Source organism: Ziziphus jujuba, chromosome 6, assembly GCF_031755915.1.
Source record: "Ziziphus jujuba cultivar Dongzao chromosome 6, ASM3175591v1".
NCBI classification, from domain to species: domain Eukaryota; kingdom Viridiplantae; phylum Streptophyta; class Magnoliopsida; order Rosales; family Rhamnaceae; genus Ziziphus; species Ziziphus jujuba.
In genome coordinates, this window is record NC_083384.1 from 12,516,297 (window position 1) to 12,537,105 (window position 20,809).

Consider the following 20,809-nt stretch of genomic DNA (forward strand, 5'->3'; position numbering starts at 1 on the left):
ATTGAGTAGCGTGTGATTCCACAACATAATTGCGTGTACAACAAATCCAAGAACGCTTTTTTTTTTTTAAATTTTATTTTGCTTTTCATTATTTAAAAATGCCGTCGATGGTCTGTATGCAATCACATGGAGGTCGGTCCCACCATCTGATGGACCAACAATGCTTGGTGGATGATCATGATGAAAAGTAGAAGCCAGGCAAAAATGTATTGTATTTGCTAATATTCTTCTGGTCTCAATCCGCCATTCTGCTTTAACCTTTGACACAAAGCATCAAGTATCCTGGTTTCTTCTACGTTTTATTGGCTTTTTCTAACACGTCGCAGACCTCGTTTTGCTTTATTCTTATAAGCAAGCAAAAACAGAAGAAGAAGAAGCTACACAGAGAGAGGGAAAAAGAAATAAAAAATAAAAAAATGGTGAAGGATAGGAAAATAGGAGTGGCTCTGGATTTCTCAAACAGCAGCAAGAATGCTCTTAAATGGGCAATTGATAATTTGGCTGATAAGGGTGATACCCTTTACATTATTCACATCAACTCCAACTCCACTGGCCAGTCTCGCAACCAACTTTGGGCTAAATCTGGTTCTCGTAAGTATTTTTTTTCTAGCTTAGGAATTTTGATATTGGTAAAGTATGTGACTTAGGCTCTTGATCTAATTTTATCTAAGGTTTTTTTTTTTTTTTTTTTTTTTTTTTTTTTTTTTTTTAATATTGTAGCTCTTATTCCATTGACGGAGTTCAGAGAGCCCGAGACTATGAAGCAGTATGATGTCCAAACTGATATTGAAGTTCTTGACATTCTTGACACTGGCTCAAGGCAGAAAGAGGTTTTTTCTTTTTTCCTTTTTTGCTTTTTTTTTTTAAAAAATTTTTTTTAGATATTTTCAGAATTTTAATTTATGGGTTTTAATGAATTTTTGCCATATTTTTATATTTGGATTAATTTAATGAGTAGGTGAACGTTGTCACAAAGCTGTACTGGGGAGATGCTAGAGAGAAGCTTGTGGAAGCCACTGAAGATCTGAAGCTGGACTCTCTGGTGATGGGGAGCAGAGGGCTTGGAACCATCAAAAGGTATGCAACTTTGGTATCATTTTAATGGGTTTTCGTCTATTATTTCCTTTTTTTTATCCGATATCATTTTGATTTTTCAGTCTCTGATAATTTGTTTGCTAAATATGTGTTTGGTTTAAACAGGATCTTACTGGGGAGTGTGAGCAACTATGTGATCACCCATGCTTCATGCCCTGTTACCATTGTTAAGGATTCTAGCTTCCAACAGCACCATTAATTAAAAACTCCATTTGGATTTTTCTGAACCTGTTTTATGTTTAAGTATGAGCACTTGTCCTGTTCCTTCATCTCTGTTTTTTTTCAGCTTTCGAGAATGAACATGTAGTATTCTCCTTTGGAGGGATAATATGGTATTTGATGTGCAAATTTGGATCATTATTATATAAATTAAATATTTCTTTTTGTTGTTCTGCATAAATCAAACGTATTATTCTCAGGTCTCTTATGCTTGTAATCTGTAAATTGTAATTTTGCGGATGATGTGTTGTCAGTGAGGCTAGTTGTCTATTGTGTGCATATGGGTAAAGTTATCTTGTTCAGTTCAGACTTTGATCTATTATTAAGGAAATACATATAGCAAATAAATTTGGAATATATATATATATACAATCCGTCTATAATGCGGATGTTTCTCGTGCGAACTACAGTATTGGTGACGATTTTTTAAGAAATCATCGTTAATATTATAAAAAATCGTCACTAATACTGCAGTTCTCATGCGGACTGTTCTTACCATAGAATTTCCGCGTGTGTGTGTGTGTGTATGTGTATACACAGTCCGTCTATAGTGCGGACGTTTCTCGTGCGGACTACAGTATTGGTGACGGTTTTTTATAGTATTGGTGACGATTTTTTAAGAAATCGTCGTTAATATTATAAAAAACCGTCACTAATAGTGCGGTCTTCATGCGGACCGTCCTTAGGTCGTGCCTCTGATACTGTTATTTTGAAGAAATTAGAGTGCTCAAAGCAAGTCTACATTCTGAATACATTAGCATGGGATAACATTATAGAATTTTGGTCCTATTCTGTTGGCGGGCGGGTGTGTGTGTGTGTGTGTGTAAAATATAAATGGATTGGAAATTTAGAATGATAATACGAGTGTGTGTGTGTGTGTAAAATATAAATGGATTGGAAATTTAGAATGATAATACGATTAAATTAAATGAATTATAATATTTTTTCTTTTTTATTTAAAGAAATGGATTATAATCAAGTGACAATGACAAAATGATGGATAACACAGTGATGACTATGGCACGCTATTTTCATGAATACTAGTCAATATACTACAAAGACTACGGTTCGAAGACACATGAGGTTCTTTTTCTTTATCCCAAAAAAAAAAAGAAAAAAAAAAAGAGAGGTTGTTTCTTTAAAATAAAAATTTTAAATTGCAAATCATGTAATTAAGGTTCTATATAACTTTTTCTTTTTAAGAGGATAAAAGTATGCTGCTAACGCTTCAAGACAGCCTAGAACCTTCTCAAAACATGGGGGTGCCACCTTGAATTTATGATTACTTTTTACATATATTTATAAAAGAAAATATATTTATTTTTTATTTAATGTTTAAAGTTAATCTTTCATTTTTGTATAATAAGGAAATGTTTATTTTATTTTCAGTCATTCATTTTTTTTAGGTTTTTTCCCCTATCCAGTTAACATTAATATTAAAGTCTATTACTTTCAATTTTTTTTTTTAATTAAGAAATCCTCAAGCTCAACTGTTCTTTAAAAAACATTACTCCATTTTTTTCGATTAAACTTTTTAAATTTATTATATAATTTTTTTTCTAAATAAGAATTAATAAATTGATGATAAGTAATCATTCACACTATCAAAGATTAACTCTTTTGATAAATTATTAACATATAAGATTGGAAGATTTTAAATCCAAAATAACAATAAGAAAAAAATATATAGAAATTATTGTAAATGATAAAAAAGATACTATTATTTCTTATTGAAAAAACAAAATAAAAAATCATTCGCCTTTGAAAACTTTTATTGATTTTGACTTATGCTATTTCATATTTATAACTTCTTTTACATTGACCTTTAAAAAAATTCCAATAATGTTGTCTACCGGTCAAATGAAGTTGAGTCATTTTATAAGTGATCATGGATTCATTGTAAACGATAAAATAAAAAATAAAAAATAAAAAAAATATCTATTATTATAAGTATAGCAAATTATATATTTGCTTAGGGTAATTATTTTCACATTACAAAACTTACTAAAAACACTATAATTTTAATAACCTTTTAATATTCTAATAATGCCTATTGATAAAATATCATAAATAGCCTTACGCTAAACTGCGGAGGATAAATTCTCTTCTTTTGATTTCATATTGCATATTATTGATAAAAAAAAAATTAAATAAATAAATTAAGTTGCATATCAATTACTTTTTCCAGTCTGCAGTCCTTTTCTTAATCTTTCAGTCAAATTTGAAAATCCTTAGAATTTCAAACTGGGTATTTGAATTTCAACAAAAAGCTCATCTTGTTGGTCTATCATAATTATCTCTCTTATTCTTTATTTAAACTTTTAGAATGGATATTTGAATATCAAGCTTTAGGTTCATAGAAAAATAATAAAGAGAATTGATATTTGAACACCTCGCCTAGCCAACGAATGGAGATAACGATTGACAAATGACGAAGAGGAGGGACAATTCTGCAAAATAGTCGACGATTTTGAGTTCAAAGATATAAGAAAATGAAAGAGAAGTGGAGAAATAAGGAAAAGAGAGGGATTTTTTTTTTTTTTTAATAACAAATATTAGAACAACTATTTTTACGTTTGATTTGATGAATGGAAGAGTCAAGCGTTTTTTATTTGTTTTGGTTTCTTCAAACCCTAAACCCAAAGGAAATAACACCTCAATGATTCGATTATTTTTATTTTTTTTGGGGAAAAAAATCAAGTTTGCTTTGAAATTTTGGGAACTTTACTTGCAGTGTTTTTGGGTTTTTTCTTTAAATCATTAAGGATAAAAGAGATATAGTTTAGAAAAATTTCTTTCACAATTCTAAAAAAATTCTATCTAGTATACAATATCGTGATTTGTATACTATTATTTAAATATATAAAAAAAAATATATTAACTTTATACAATATTTTTAATATTTAAAATTCCTACAATTTTAGAGTTTTAATTAAATAAAAAAAATATATATATATATATATATTTCATAAAGCGCTTACAAATCAAACACTATTTTACAAAATTTTTTGACGAAACTGATAATAATGACAATTTTATATTTTTTTTTTGGGTAGAAAACTTTTGGACAATGAAAAGATATATTCGTTAAAATGTTCGATTTCAAAATTGTAAACGTTTTTAAAAATGTTCGATCATATACTTTTGAATGCATTTAAAATATTCAGTTACATACTTCTTAACATATTTAAGATATTTGTCTCTAAAACAATTCTGTTGCATACTTCTAAATACATTTGAGATGTTTAATCGTATATTTCTAAACATATATGAGATATTCATATATAAAAATGTTTGATTGTATATTTATAAATATATTTAAGATGGTCAATAACATATTTTTGAATATATTTGAAACGTTCAATCATATACTTACGAATACAAATATGTAAATATCTTTAATAGTAATTTTAAATGAAAATAAAAATAAAAATTTATAATAGAAATGTATAAAGTCCATTTGATAGTGTAACTAGTCTCTATAGTTTATTACATAGAAAAATAAATTTAAATATAAATCTGAATATAATATTATGTGTTAAATAATTTTTATACTGTTAATAGAACTATCCATTAATTTAAGATTAAAAAAATCCATATATATATATATATATTAATTTACACTTCATGTTATTTTTGTGTTAAATTGAGAATAGAAACCATAGCAGACTCTTCTTAATAATGTAAATCGGAAAAAAAAAAAAAAACTCTTCTCAAAAATGTGAAATTTTCTTCTATATAATGTATATATATATATATATATATATATGAAGTTAATTCTTAAAAAGTAAATAAATAAATTTATCCAACTGTGCCAAAAGTCAACTATCTCAGCCGAAAACTCTGATATTTAAGATGGTGATAGATGCCAAAAATCATATCTTTAATTTCTTTTTTTGTATTAAAAAAAATCATATCTCTACCCGTGCTCTTTTCTCTTTTGTGCAAAAAGTCAAGCAAATTCCATCTTAGTGAGGATTAATAAGAGTGGAAGACAACTGTAAGAAGTGCACTTTTTCTTTCCAATTTTAACGCAATCAAGTCCGGAATAACCGTTCGCTCAAATCTATAAGCTTTTTGTGTTTATCCCTTAAATAATTTAAAAACTTTAACCAAAGAAAAATGGATTAAATCAAATAAATCAACAACCCTGTCTAGTCATCCTCCAGTTGAAAAAATAATCATTCCTCCTTTAAATAATCAAGTCATAACTTCACCATTTAAAACCTCCACAAATGAAAACAAAGATTTAATTAATGAAACTAGAAAAGTCATTGAACAAAATAATTACACAAATCAAAGTCTTATTCCAATAGGTAAACAATTAGATAAAATAGAAACTAAGACATCAAATCCCTCTTTTACTAAAATTCACAAACCAAGACCTCACAAGTTTAAACCTAATATTCACCTACAAAAAGACCTAGATTATTGGACCAAAAAACAAAAACAACCTTTCAATCCAAACCACGGATCAACCAGTCATCCCAGTTCTTCTTCTTTCCTTCCAATCAAAAATTCCACTTTACCATGGAATCCTGCCCGTATCTTTTTCTATCCTAATCAATGGTTACACTAAGCTGGCTTACCCAGTGAAATCATTTCCCATATTTGGAAAATCAAAAGAAAACAATTCTATGAAGAGTTTAATTTTCTTCAAAAAATGTTACTCTCCTTTGTAGAATCACCCAATACTTGTCCCCGTGGCATGTATGTATACACTGAAGCTGCTCTACACCCTTCCAATATAAAATGTACTACATGTGACCCTGCTACACTACCACTTAATCATGTAGGTTGCCCCCATCAAATCAGTTATGCTATTCACCGAGTTGGCCTATATGCCCCAACCTTTCACAATTTCATATACAAAGGTAAAACAATCATTTGGGCCACCCTATTCGATTGGGGATTAGTTGGTACCATTATATTTACCCATACAGATCAAGCCCAAAACTGTACTGAACTAATCAAAATGGCCATCACCTGTCTCTTTTTACCCCATCATTATACTCCCATGAAATAAGGATATATTGCTGTTCATATCACATCCACACCTCCAGAATGGATTCATGGATGGGAACCAGCAAGACACTTAATCACTTTTGAAAAATCAAAATATGCTACTCACCACCTCAGACAAAATGAATCAGCCCGCTGATGCTCTAGTCCAAGCACAAGACAGTTACGCCATTAGAGAGCTGTTGTTTATGGTGACAATTTTAATCTCCAAGAAATTAATCAAAAATATTTTTTAGCAAAAGAAAATCAATATACAAAATTATATATTCATAATGGATTCAGGTTTGTATGGAACGATGTATTTGCATCTTTTCACTACAAAACAATGTATCCAGACCTTGCTGCTATTTATCATAAATGGTTCAAAAAACAAAGAATAATCAATACAGATAACAATCAAGAATCAGATGAAGACATAGAAATTGATCCAGATGAAGACGATACCTACCAGTTTGGCGACGAAGAAGATCACAACATCAACAACATGTTGGAAGCTTAAAGTCATAATCAACATCAGGAATCTCTGACAATGCAGAGTTACTTTCAAGATTCCAAATCAAACAGATCACAAGACTTACTGTTCAATCACTATTCATAAACAGTAAAAGGCACCGAAAGCAGATCACTATTCAATCAACTGTTCACCGACAGATCACTGTTCAATCACTGTTCAATTAACTATTCACCGACAGAATCATTTCAATCAACAGGAACACCACATGCAATCAAGTCATCATTTGCCTATTTAAAGGAGCCTCACCACCACATACAAGGGGAGCGAAAGCGAAAATTAGGAGTCTAAGAGAGTTTCTGGCAGAGTTTCTCCTCTTCTTCTTCTTCTTCTTGTCTCCATAATCAATTGTAATCAAATATTTGAGTGTTAGTTTGAGTGTTTTGTAATCAACTGGTTCTTCATAATCAAGTAAGCATTTGATTTAGTTTAAGTGTTTTGTAATCAACTGGTTCTTCATAATCAAGTAAGCATTTGCATTTAATTATTTTGAATTATTTATTTTAACCATTTATTTAATATATATTGCTTGGCTGGTTATACCGCCTTCAATATTTTATTTATATTTATACATTTCATTTTATAATTGTTCTTGGCTGGCTTTGCCGCCTCATCTATTTACTTCCATTTCCTTCCGCTCATACAATCTTATTCTACTCTGTTATTTACTTTCTTTTGTGCTTTCATCTATACTACTCTGTCTTAGAGACACTAGTTTTAAAAACTTTAATGAAAGTGTCTTTGGAGTTATAGAAACCAGTTTATGTAATGGTCCTGTTCATTTTGACTGTTATCCAAATTTTCCAGTCAGTTTGACAGATCCATGCATATTAAAGGTCTTAACTCTTAATTTAAAAACTTCGGGTTATAACTTCGACGAAGGTCGTCAACCCTTAGCCTTAATTTACAGAATTCATTATAAAGTCTCAGGAACTAATATGAATTTTAAAGCTAAACAACATAATGCTAAAGGTCATACCATGTTAATCCAGAGTCAATACCAAGATTTAAATATTAAAATCCCTAGATTAATCAAATGGTCTGATGTTAATTTACCCTCTGACTGGATATTAACTGATGTCCGTAGTCCAACCCCTATTCAAAATGTTCTAATCAACACTGAGTTCATCTCACAATCTGACGATGGATCAGTTAGAATCACCTTTGATAGAAACCCTAGATCTAATCAATTAGGAGAAACCTCCTCTAGAAGATCCCTTAATAAACCAATCATAGAGTCAATCTCTTCTGATAGTATGTCTCGAAGAGATCAAGAAATAGAAAAAGATTTACAAAAAATTAAAATTCAGGAATTAGAACAACAATTACACAAATTAAGATTAGATAATGAACTTAAAAATCTTAGATTAAAATCAATCCACCACACTGGACAGGTTAGTCAACCTCGTTACAGTGATGAAGAAAACCAATCAATACAATCACCCACAGCCTCAGATTTCATAGATCACCAATTAAACACATTAGATACACCCTTTAAACCAAATTGGAAACAATTAAATCAAGACGTTAAGTCAGATAAAAATCAACATAAATTATTAAAATACCAACAAACACACACTAACGAACAAAAAGATCAAATATTGAAAACTTGGAAACAAACAATGATAAAACTTAAATTCGATATATTATTTTTTGATTTTCTCGAAAAATATTATTATCCCTTAAATAATTTAAAAACTTTAACCAAAGAAAAATGGATTAAATCAGATAAATCAACAACCCTGTCTAGTCACCCTCCAGTTGAAAAAATAATCATTCCTCATTTGAATAATCAAGTCATAGCTTCACCATTCAAAACTTCTATAAATGAAAACAAAGATTTAATTAATGAAACTAGAAAAGCCATTGAACAAAATAATTACACAAATCAAAGTCTTATTACAATAGGTAAACAATTAGATAAAATAGAAACCAAAATTGATAATTTATCTAAAGAAGAAATTAAACCCCAACCACTTATAAAATTTCCAGATATTACAAAAGTTCCAACCCTTCCTAATAAACCTAATCAAATTAGTCAACTCTTAAAAGAATTACAATTAAAAACTTCCAGTTCCAAAAATGAAGCCTCCTCTTCCAATCTAGCTACCATCAACAATAAAACTTCATCTGATATAGAATCAAATCAATCTTCATTAGATAATCATATTAATAGACTTAAAAACCAAAAACCACGATTTAATACTTTTAAACAATGGAATAATAAACCATTACCTCCTGAATTTCAAGAATCAACTCCTAAAAATCAATTCTCTGTTAGTTCTGATAAATTATACGAATGGAATATAGATGGATTAAAAGAACAAGAACTATTAAACAAATTACATCACATGTCCATGGTTGCTAATAGTTATTTTACTAAACAAAATCTTCCCCAACCTGAAATTGTTGAATTACTAGTCACAAGTTTTACCGGTACGTTACACTACTGGTGGGAAAAACATTGAACAGATCACTCTAAATCAGAAATCATTCATGCAGTTAAATTAGATGAAGAAGGATTCCCCATATTTGATGAATCAATAGGTCAAGGTGTCCCAGATGGTGTCAATACCTTGTTAGCCACAATAATCAGACATTTTATAGGAACCCCTACAGCTGTCACCAAAAGAATCCATAGTCAGTTAACCAATTTACATTGTCCAACTCTTAGTGATTTCGAATGGTATGTTCAAGCATTTACCACTGGAATCATGATGAGAGATGATAATAATCAATCCTTTTGGAAAGAAAAATTTATTAATGGTCTACCCCAATTATTTGCTAGAAAAATCAGAAATGTCCTAAGTAATGATAGTGGCCACATAGACTACGATTCATTAACCTATGGAGATATAGTTTCAATAATAAAAAAAGAAGGATTAAAAATATGCACTGATATGAAAATAGCTAATCAACTAAATAATGATAAAAAGAAAACTAAATACGAATTAGGAAACTTTTGTCAACAATATGGTCCATCTACTATAGCACCCTCTAGGCAAAACAAAATTAAAAACAAATCATATAGGAACAGTTTTAGAAACAATAAATATTCAAATCATAAACCTTACCACACAACCCATAAGTACACTAAACCCAATCCTGATAAATTTTATAAATCAAATAAACACAAAAAAGATTCAAAAGATAAAACAAAAATTAAATGTTTTAAATGTAATAAATTTGGTCATTTTGCTAATCAATGCAAAGTTAAGCAAACAATCAAACAATTAAAGATACCAGAAGATCAAAAACAAAACTTAATCAATGTCTTAGGAATACACAACACAGATAGTGAACATAGTGAAAACAATATTTACACTGAATCAAGTTCTGACGAATCAAGTATTCACACTGAATCCACTAGTGACACAGATAACCCTAAGATTACTTTAGGATGTTTAGATGCTTGTTGTCTAGATACCTGTTTTAATCAATCACTTAGTGTCTTAACTAATTCTACAGAAGATGAAGATATAATATGAGAATTACTTAGTAAATTAGAAAACCCAGATGAACGAATAGAATACATGAAAAAATATAAAAAGATAATAATTGATAATCACAAAGAAACAAATCAATTTAACAAAGGTACTCAAAAAATCTGTTTAACAAAAGCCTTACAAACATTTAATAAATAAAAAAATAAACCCATAACTATTCAAGATTTACAATCAGAAATTAAAACAATTAAGTCTGAAATTAAAGAATTAAAAATGGAAAATCATTTAATCAAACATCGATTACAATTTATTCAAGATAACCCCTAAAATCTTAGTCCTAATCAAATAGAAGAACAGGAAGAAGGATCTTCCCATGATAATTGTCTAGCTTCAATTCAAAAAATCAAACTTAGAAAATGGCACATAAAAATCACCATAATCATTAAAGATTTTCAATTAACAACAATTGCACTTTTAGATTCAGGTGCAGATTTAAATTGTATTCACGAAAGTATTATCCCTAATCAATATTATACCAAAACAAAAGAAAGATTAAATTCAACCAATGGCAGTAAAATGGATTTACAATATGAAATTAATCAAGTACAAATTTGTCATAGTAATATTTGTTATACAACCTCTTTTGTCCTTATTAAAAATATGACAGATCAGGTCATCCTAGGAATCCCTTTCCTTTCCCTGTTATACCCATTTATCATAAACAATGATGGAATAATCAGTCACCCTTTAGGTGAAAAAATCAAATTTGATTTCTTGCTTCAATCCAATAATGTCCAGATCTTTCAAGATCAATCCATTTCAAAACAGATTAATCGAATTCAAATCAATCATCCTCCTTTTCTCTATTCTTCTTATCTTATCTTGTCTCAATCCTTCATTCATATATTTCACATAATTAAAAATTTATTTTGCACTATATATATATATATATATATTTTTCCAATATTTGCATATTTTCAAAATATCTTTTCTCTAATCATTTTCATTACAGCATGTCTCGCCCAAGCGGCTACATGATAATCAACAACAATTCTGTTCCTATTTGAAGTGGAGAAATTACTGAAAAGAATTTTCCAACCCAATTTGAATTAGATATTCCCCAAAGAACCTTAATCAACTCTATTTGGAATACAACCGAATTTGAATCAATAGAACAAAAATCAGATTTTATTCATGCCTTAGATAATCTTTATTTTTATTTACAATCAATCCGCCAAAAGCCCGATAGTAAATATTTTTCTCATTATGTTTTATTCAGCGGCTCAAACCCTGGCCTTTATAAAACCTGGTCCCAAATAGCCTATGAAATAGCCGGACAAATCAATACCCAATATCGAGGTTATTACAGCCTCAGAGAAGCCCTTGAAATCACCCATAGAGAATTAGGTTCCAAAACCTTTATTCACCCTTGGGTCAGAATGGATCCAGAGTTTTCCAAAACTCTCCGTTCCGTCCAAAAAATCATTCCTAATCAAGCCTCTAGTTTTCAATCAGCTCACAAAATGCAGCATAACCATTCTCGTCCACTCACTGTTTTTGTTAATCCACAAAATCAAAATCCTAATGTTATCCCATACCAAGGCCCTCTTGATCTCCTTAATAACCCTTATTTAGATCATCCTTTAGAAACCCGAGTCCATCAACTTCAACATGAAAAACAATGTCTTGAACACCAAATTCAAACCTTACTTCACAACAATGCCATTCATCAACTCTGAGGCTGTAATAACCTCGATATTGGGTATTGATTAGACCGGCTATTTCATAGGCTATTTGGGACCAGGTTTTATAAAGGCCAGGGTTTGGGCCGCTGAATAAAACATAATGGGAGAAATATTTACTATCGGGCTTTCGGCGGATTGATTGTAAATAAAAACAAAGGTTATCAAAGGCATGAATAAAATCTGATTTTTGTTCTATTGATTCAAATTGGGCTGTATTCCAAATAGAGTTGATTAAGGTTCTTTGGGGAATATCTAATTCAAATTGGGTTGGAAAATTCTTTTCAGTAATTTCTCCACTCCAAATAGGAACAAAATTGTTGTTGATTATCATGTAGCCGCGTGGGCGAGACATGCTGTAATGAAAATGATTAGAGAAAAGATAGTTTGAAAATATATTGGAAAAATATATAAAAAAGTTTATATATATAGTGTAAAATAAGTTTCTAATTATTTGAAATATATGAATGAAGGATTGAGATAAGATAAGATAAGAAGAATAAAGAAAAGGAGGATGATTGATTTGAATTCGATTAATCTGTTTTGAAATGGATTGATCTTGAAAGATCTGGACATTATTTGATTGAAGCAAGAAATCAAATTTGAGTTTTTCACCTAAAGGGTGACTGATTATGCCATCATTGTTTGTGATAAATGGGTATAACAGGGAAAGGAAAGGGATTCCTAAGATGACTGATCTGTCATATTTTTAATAAGGACAAAAGAAGTTGTATAACAAATATGACTATGACAAATTTGTGCTTGATTAATTTCATATTGTAAATCCATTTTACTACCATTGGCTGAATTTAACGTTTCTTTTGTTTTGGTATAATATTTATTAGGGATAAGACTTTCTTGAATACAATTTAAATCTGCACCTGAATCTAAAAGTGCAATTGTTGTTAATTGAAAATCTTTAATAATTATAGTGATTTTGATGTGCCATTTTCTAAGTTTGATTTTTTGAATTGGAGCTAGGCAATTATCATGGGAATGGGAAGATCCTTCTGCTTGTTCTTCTATTTGATTAGAACTAAGATTTTGAGGGTTATCTTGAATAAACTGTAATCGATGTTTGATTAAATGATTTTCCATTTTTAATTCTTTAATTTCAGACTTAATTGTTTTAATTTCTGTTTGTAGATCTTGAACAGTTATGGGTTTAGTTTTTGATTTATTAAATGTTTGCAAAGCTTCTGTTAAACAGATTTTTTGAGTACTTTTATTATGTTGATTTGTTTCTTTGTGATTATCAGTTATTATCTTTTTATATTTTTTTCATATATTCTATTCTTTCATCTAGGTTTTCTAATTTACTAAGTAATTCTAAAATTATATCTTCATCTTCTGTAAAATTAGTTAAGACACTAAGTGATTGATTACAACAGGTATCTAGACAACAGGCATCTAAACATCCTAAAGTAATTTTAGGAGTATCTGTGTCACTAGTGGATTCAGTGTGAATACTTGATTCGTCAGAACTTGATTCAGTGTAGATATTGTTTTCACTATGTTCACTATCGGTGTTGTGTATACCTAAGACATTGATTAAATTTTGTTTTTGATCTTCTGGTAACTCTAATTGTTTGATTGTTTGTTTGACTTTGCATTGATTAGCAAAATGACCAAATTTGTTACATTTAAAACATTTGATTTTAGTTTTATCTTTAGAATCTTGTTTATGTTTATTTGATTTATAAAATTTATCAGGATTGGGTTTATTATACTTATGGGTTTTGTAATAAGTTTTATGATTTGAATATTTATTGTTTCTAAAAGTGTTCTTATATGATTTGTTTTTAATTTTGTTTTGCCTAGAGGGTGCTATAGTAGATAGACCATATTGTTGACAAAAATTTCCTAATTCGTATTTAGTTTTCTTTTTATCATTATTTAGTTGATTAGCTATTTTCATATCAGTGCACATTTTTAATCCTTCTTTTTTGATTATTGAAACTATATCTCCATAGGTTAATGAATCGTAGTCTATGTGACCACTATCATTACTTAGGACATTTCTGATTTTTCTAGCAAATAATTGGGGTAGACCATTAATAAATTTTTCTTTCCAAAAGGGTTGATTACTATCATCTCTCATCATGATTCCAGTGGTAAATGTTTGTACATACCATTCGAAATCACTAAGAGTCGGACAGTGTAAATTGGTTAACTGACTATGGATTCTTTCGTTAACAGCTGTAGGGGTTCCTATAAAATGTCTAATTATTGTGGCTAACAAGGTATTGACACCATCTGGGACACCTTGACCTATTGATTCATCAAATATGGGGAATCCTTCTTCATCTAGTTTAACTGCGTGAATGATTTCTGATTTAGATTGATCTGTTAAATGTTTGTCCCACCAGTAGTGTAAAGTACCGGTAAAACCTGTGACTAGTAATTCAACAATTTCAGGTTGGGGAAGATTTTGATTAGTAAAATAACTATTAGCAACCATGGACATGTGATGTAATTTGTTTAATAGTTCTTGTTCTTTTAATCCATCTATATTCCATTCGTATAATTTATCAGAACTAACAGAGAATTGATTTTTAGAAGTTGATTCTTGAAATTCAGGAGGTAATGGTTTATTATTCCATTGTTTAAAAGTATTAAATCGTGGTTTTTGGTTTTTAAGTCTATTAATATGATTATCTAATGAAGATTGATTTGATTCTGTATCAGATGAAGTTTTATTGTTGATGGTAGCTAGATTGGAAGAGGAGGCTTCATTTTTGGAACTGGAAGTTTTTAATTGTAATTCTTTTAAGAGTTGACTAATTTGATTAGGTTTATTAGAAAGGGTTGGAACTTTTATAATATCTGGAAATTTTATAAGTGGTTGGGGTTTAATTTCTTCTTTAGATGAATTATCAATTTTGGTTTCTATTTTATATAATTGTTTACCTATTGTAATAAGACTTTGATTTGTGTAATTATTTTGTTCAATGACTTTTCTAGTTTCATTAATTAAATCTTTGTTTTCATTTGTAGAAGTTTTGAATGGTGAAGCTATGACTTGATTATTCAAATGAGGAATGATTATTTTTTCAACTGGAGGGTGACTAGACAGGGTTGTTGATTTATCTGATTTAATCCATTTTCTTTTGGTTAAAGTTTTTAAATTATTTAAGGGATAATAATATTTTTCGAGAAAATCAAAAAATAATATATCGAATTTAAGTTCTATCATTGTTTGTTTCCAAGTTTTCAATATTTGATCTTTTTGTTCTTTAGTGTGTGTTTGTTGGTATTTTAATAATTTATGTTGATTTTTATCTGACTTATATATATATATATATATATATGTATAGAATAAAAATAAAAACTCGTACAGGAAAATAGAAATTTTACAAAATATCATTGACTTCTATACTTAATTTTTATTTGAATAAAAATAATAACATGGAAAACATTATGGTACAAACAAGAAACCTGTTACTGATATCGATTCAGACTTATTTGTAAATCCCAATCAAATCCCTCTACATTATATAATGAAAATAAATATTTCTCTAATTTTTTAATACTACCTTTGTATATGATTGTGATTTGAGACCATTTTATTTGGAAGCAGTGATGCTTTCAAAATAACCCCAAAAATATGCAATTAGTTTATCTCTTGGAGGCAAATTTTCCTTGACAACATCATGGTTCACAAAATCATGACTCCATTGGAAATAGCTTGGGAAATTCTTCTTCATTCAACGCCTCCAATCCCACAGCTTCTTGAATGATTAGCAGCCAATAGTCTAAGAAATCACCAACAAGATCCACAAACCCGATAGTTTCTCCTCCAAAGAACTTCTTTTCTGTTAGCTCATTTTCCAATGCTTTGAGTTGCTCTTTTCCCTTGTCCACAAACTTCTCTCGGTCCTCACAACCCCAGCAGGCTTTCCATAGCATAGGCAAGCAAAGAACAAAAAAAAAGGAAAAAAAAAAAAAAAGAAAAATGGGAAATTTATAGTTAATATCATTGATCAATCTTTATTTTTTCATAAAATTTATGAGACAGTAAAAATAAAACTAAATTGAATTGGGCGGATTGTATTGTTACCTTGTCATCGATGAACCTGGCCCAAAAACGTGCCTGGGCTCTTTCATAAGGATTCTTTGGCAATATAGGAAAATTGTTCCAGGTCTCGTCAATATATTCAACGAATAACTTGTTACTCAGCTAATGGTTTTCCATTGTGTAGGAGTACGGGGATTTTCTTGTGAACTGGACTGTATCAGAGAAGCAAAGCACTCTTGTTGTGCAGATCTTCTTCAGTGATTTCTTAATCTATACCTTTCAGTTTCAGTGCAAACTCTACCTTTTTGCTAAAAGGGCTTCCCCAATTGCCAAACACCTTCATTTTTTCGGCCTTTGTTAAGAAAATTGTACGTGCTTTTGTTTTTTTACCTGGGCTTTGTGGTCTCTATACATTCAGCTTTTCTTAACGAGCAAGCCTTGTACGTATCTGTTTATCTTACCAAATACATAGTAGGCTAACATAGATGAACCATGTGCGGCTAGTTTTATACTCTGACTTTTCCAGAAACATAGAATTTTATAACAAGATGGAAAATTACAAGTAATATTCTTATCTTGGATGATTTTATTGCACTTCTTTTACTGCCAGAGAATTATAACTTTTAAAAAGGATATTTGCATTTTAATAGGTTTCAAAATGTTGCAATTAAGACCTTCACTTTTAGTCCTCACTATACGGATTGTTTTAAAACAAATGTTGCCAAACACCTTCACTTTTTCAGCCATTGTTTAGAAAATTGGATGCGCCTTTTTTCCTGGGATTTGTGGTCTCTATTATATTCAGCTTTTCTTAGCCAACAAACCTAATAATTATCTCTTTTTTTTTTTTTTCTTTTTTTTTCTTACCAACTACTGAGTAGACTAATATATATGAACCATGTGGGCGTCTACTCTGACTTATCCTCTATCTAGAAACATATAATTTTATAATAAGAAGAAAATTACAAGTAAAATTCTTACCGTGGATGCTTTTATTGCACTTCTTTTACTGCTAGAGAATTGGTAAAGTATTGGATCCGCTCTATAATTTCAGAAGTTTGATTCTGTTACTTGAGAGATTGAAAGCTCGTGAGAGAGGAAATGAAGCTGGACTCTTTTTAGCAATTATGATGAGCATAGAGGGCTTGGGACAATCGAGAAGTATGCATTTTTTATATCATTTTAATGGGTTTCTTCACATTTCAAATTTTAAAACAAAAGAAAAAAAAAAAAAAAGGAAAAGAAAAAGAAAAGGCTTTTGATATTTCAGACAATGATCATTTTTGTTTACTGGAGATGCTTTGGGCTTTGGATGGTTGTGATTGTGCACAGTTGGATCTGCCCTGTCACCGTTGTTAAAGTATCAAGCTTCCAACAACATCATTAATTACAAACTCCATTTGGTTTTTCCAAATCTGCTTTCTTGATAATCATGAACATTGCCCTGCTCCTTGATCTTTCTTTTTGCTCAACTTAGGAGAATGAAAGTATACTTCTTTGAGGATGTCTGGATATGTCCATCTTTGATAATGAAGAATTACCTGTTGATCAGTGTGACACTACTACCATGATAGTCAATTAACGATTACATATTAATGCCCATTTGTTTAACTGTCCAGAATTTATAACATGAATTTAATCCTTTAATAAAGGAATAAGAAACTCATGGGTTTTCCATCTAGGAAAAAAGAAATAGAAATTGCAAGCTATATAAATATTAACCATTTTTATCTTTAGAGAAAGGACAATATATATTTTCTAACATGGATAAAACAGAAACTATCAACTGAAATTGGAAAATGGAAATTTCAGTAATTATTAGTGACTAGTTTGATTTTTGCTAATTGAAATGACAACGGGGAAAACATTACACCAACATCAGACCCCACTGATGTCCAATTCAGACTTATTTTTCTTTTCCATCATCACCATGAAACATGATCATGATTTTATAGAATTTACAACCCCTGGAACATTTTTATTTGGAAGTGGAAACGCTTTCAAAACGACCCCTGAAGAAAGCAAGTAGTTTATCACTAGGAGGCAGTTTTTCCTTGACAACATCATGGTTCTCAAATTCATGAATCCATTGGTATAGCCTGGGATATTTCTCTTCGGTCAGCAGCTCCACTCCCGAAGCTTCTTGAATACGTGGCAGCCAATAGGCTATGAAGTTGCCAACAATATCCACCAAACCAACAGTCTCTCCCCCAAAGAACTTTTTATCTTTTAGCTCATTTTCCAGGGTCTTTAGATGCTCTTTTGCTTCTTCCTTAGCCTTCTCATGATCCTCACACCCCAATAAGGTCTCACCATGATGTCTCGAACTCACGACCTCCCAATTATAAGAATGCTTCCAAAAGGCTTTCCATAGTGCAGACATGCACTAAAATCCAAAAAATTAGTATAAAAATTAGTTGTTTATAAAACATAAAAACTGTAAAATCACACTCTATAAAATATTTCAAACTCATAAGTATTATGATTCACTATTTTTGAAACTAAGTTGCTCCTAAAGGGATTACAAAATATAATCATTTGCCACAAAATTTTGTTAAAATTTTGTGATATTATTAAAATTGTTACATTTAGTCGTGAATAAATGTTAATTAATATGGACGAATGAGGTTGATCTGATGGTATGGTTTTCACATCTACACATTATGAAATTGTAGGTTTGAGAATCACGTCCCTCTCTCGATCTTAGAATATTAGCAATCCAACAATATTATGGTTATTCCCACGACCAGTCAAACCGGAAAATCACTATATTTCACTAATAAAATTTCAAAATTTAAAACCTCCTAATCAATATCAAATCATAAGAATAGTGATATGATTTAAACAAATGAACTAAAATAAACAGATTAAATACATGAGAAAATATTTTTTCTTTTTTACCTTCTCATCAATGAACCTGGCCCAAAAACGTGCCTGAGCTCTATCATAAGGGTCTTTAGGCAAGATTGGTGAGTTTTTCCAGGTTTCGTCGATGTATTCAAGAATGACTTGAGACTCTGCTATTGCTTTTCCATTGTGTACGAAAGCAGGGACTTTTTTATGAACAGGGTTGTATTTGAGAAGCAAAGAGCTTTTGTTTGAAAGGTCTTCTTCAACATATTCATAATCTACACCTTTAAGTTTCAGAGCAATCTCTACTCTGCGACTAAAAGGACTTCCCCAAACGCCAAACACCTTCACTTCCTCGGCCATTTTCACACTTTGGCTATTATTAATCTTTGGTATTGTATTTTGCCCTGTTTTTCCTTTGATATATTATATAGAGCTTTAATTTCTTAGCCATCAAGTCTCTGCATATGTCATCATATACGTAACATGGGCAATCTGTTCCTATGTAGACTCGGTGAGTACGATTCTTCCACCGATTGCTTGACCACATTTATTTTTCTTTTTTTCTTTTTATTTTTTAAATTTTCTTGTTTGACAAACATTGCCACATGCATCGGGATTAATGGTTGAATTTGTCTTACAAAGTTGTAATTATGAACAATTTCATATGTAAGTTTAGATCCATATATTATATTATTATAATCATAATCTTATAGCCTGTTCTGGATTGGATTAGAATAAATTATTTTAAATCTAATCCAATCAATTTTAAAATTAAGTGCAATTTGCTTGAACTAAATTTAGATTAAATTTAAAATAGTCTTGTATAAGTTAATTTAGTATAATATAACAACTTTTGAAGTTATGCTTTGCATATATGAATGTCTGGATTAGGATTAGCAACATGGTAGTGCAGAACTGGGCTAAGACCGGGGCAGCCTCTCCGATTCTCTGCCCCCCAGTATTCCTCATCTCCATCCGTCCTTAAGTCTTTGTTTAAGTGAGGTGGCTTCCTCCTAGATTGAGATGGCGATCAATTTCCCATTTAATTTTTAAATAAGTTTAATTTAAAAGAAAATTATTTTTTTACAAATAATATTTCGAAACTTGGTAATTGTAGTTTCCTTTTTCAAACAAAAGAAAAAAAAAATTATAATAAATCAGTTTTCTTTTATTATAAAATATTGTATTTTACTATAATATAAAATATTATAATAAAATATTTTTTTATTACCAACTACAAAGTAGGCTAATATTCTACAATAAAGCAGGAGTATGTACTCCATCTTCTAGTACATATATGGGTCCCATAGAGCTATTTCCAAATGTGTATTAGAAGAGGGAGTACAAATTTTTGGAGTACTAGAATTTCACTGTATGTATGGAACATGTGTGTCTAGTTTTATACTCTTGACTTTATCTCTTTCAGAAACATAGAATTTTATAACAAGAAGGAAAATTACTAGTAATATCTAGTAATATTCTCACCTTGGATAGTAATATTCTTACATTGGATGCTTTTATTGCACTTCTTTTCTTTTAATGCCAGAGAACTGTTAACTTTTAAAAAGGGTTAACTATATTTTAATACCCTCTAGGTTTAAAATATTGCAATTCATGTTCCGGATTTTAAAATCCATCACTTTGATCCTTTTTGTTTTTGTCTTGGTGCACATTGAGTCTTCTATAAACGTAGTAGTTATAGTTTTTATCCTCTAATACAATTGAAGTATGAGCTTTGACCTTTACAAACCAAATTGGATATTTTGTACTTTGTTGAGCATTCTAAACATAATTTTTTTGTTAGTTAATATTGAAGAATTTGGTGACTATTGGATCAATGTACATCAAAGCAATAAGAAAGGGCTCAATATGGTGTTTCTTTAAAAGAACATCATGAAACTAA

General features: G+C 30.0%; 2 protein-coding genes across 2 annotated transcripts; one reads left to right on the forward strand and one right to left on the reverse strand.

The window, feature by feature from the left end:
• Positions 1-129: 129 nt before the first annotated feature.
• Positions 130-1,479, forward strand: LOC107430676 (universal stress protein PHOS32). The gene is made up of 4 exons (XM_016041542.4): positions 130-591; positions 721-830; positions 959-1,077; positions 1,201-1,479. Exons 1-4 carry the CDS (start codon positions 417-419, stop codon positions 1,292-1,294), a joined length of 498 nt encoding a protein of 165 aa, XP_015897028.2. The 5' UTR covers positions 130-416; the 3' UTR covers positions 1,295-1,479.
• Positions 1,480-17,821: 16,342 nt separating this feature from the next.
• Positions 17,822-19,315, reverse strand: LOC107430681 (probable glutathione S-transferase). The gene is made up of 2 exons (XM_016041545.4): positions 18,955-19,315; positions 17,822-18,439 (listed from the first exon to the last, which is right to left on the reverse strand). The coding sequence occupies exons 1-2, from the start codon at positions 19,264-19,266 to the stop codon at positions 18,032-18,034; spliced, it is 720 nt and encodes a 239-aa protein (XP_015897031.1). The 5' UTR covers positions 19,267-19,315; the 3' UTR covers positions 17,822-18,031.
• Positions 19,316-20,809: the final 1,494 nt, after the last annotated feature.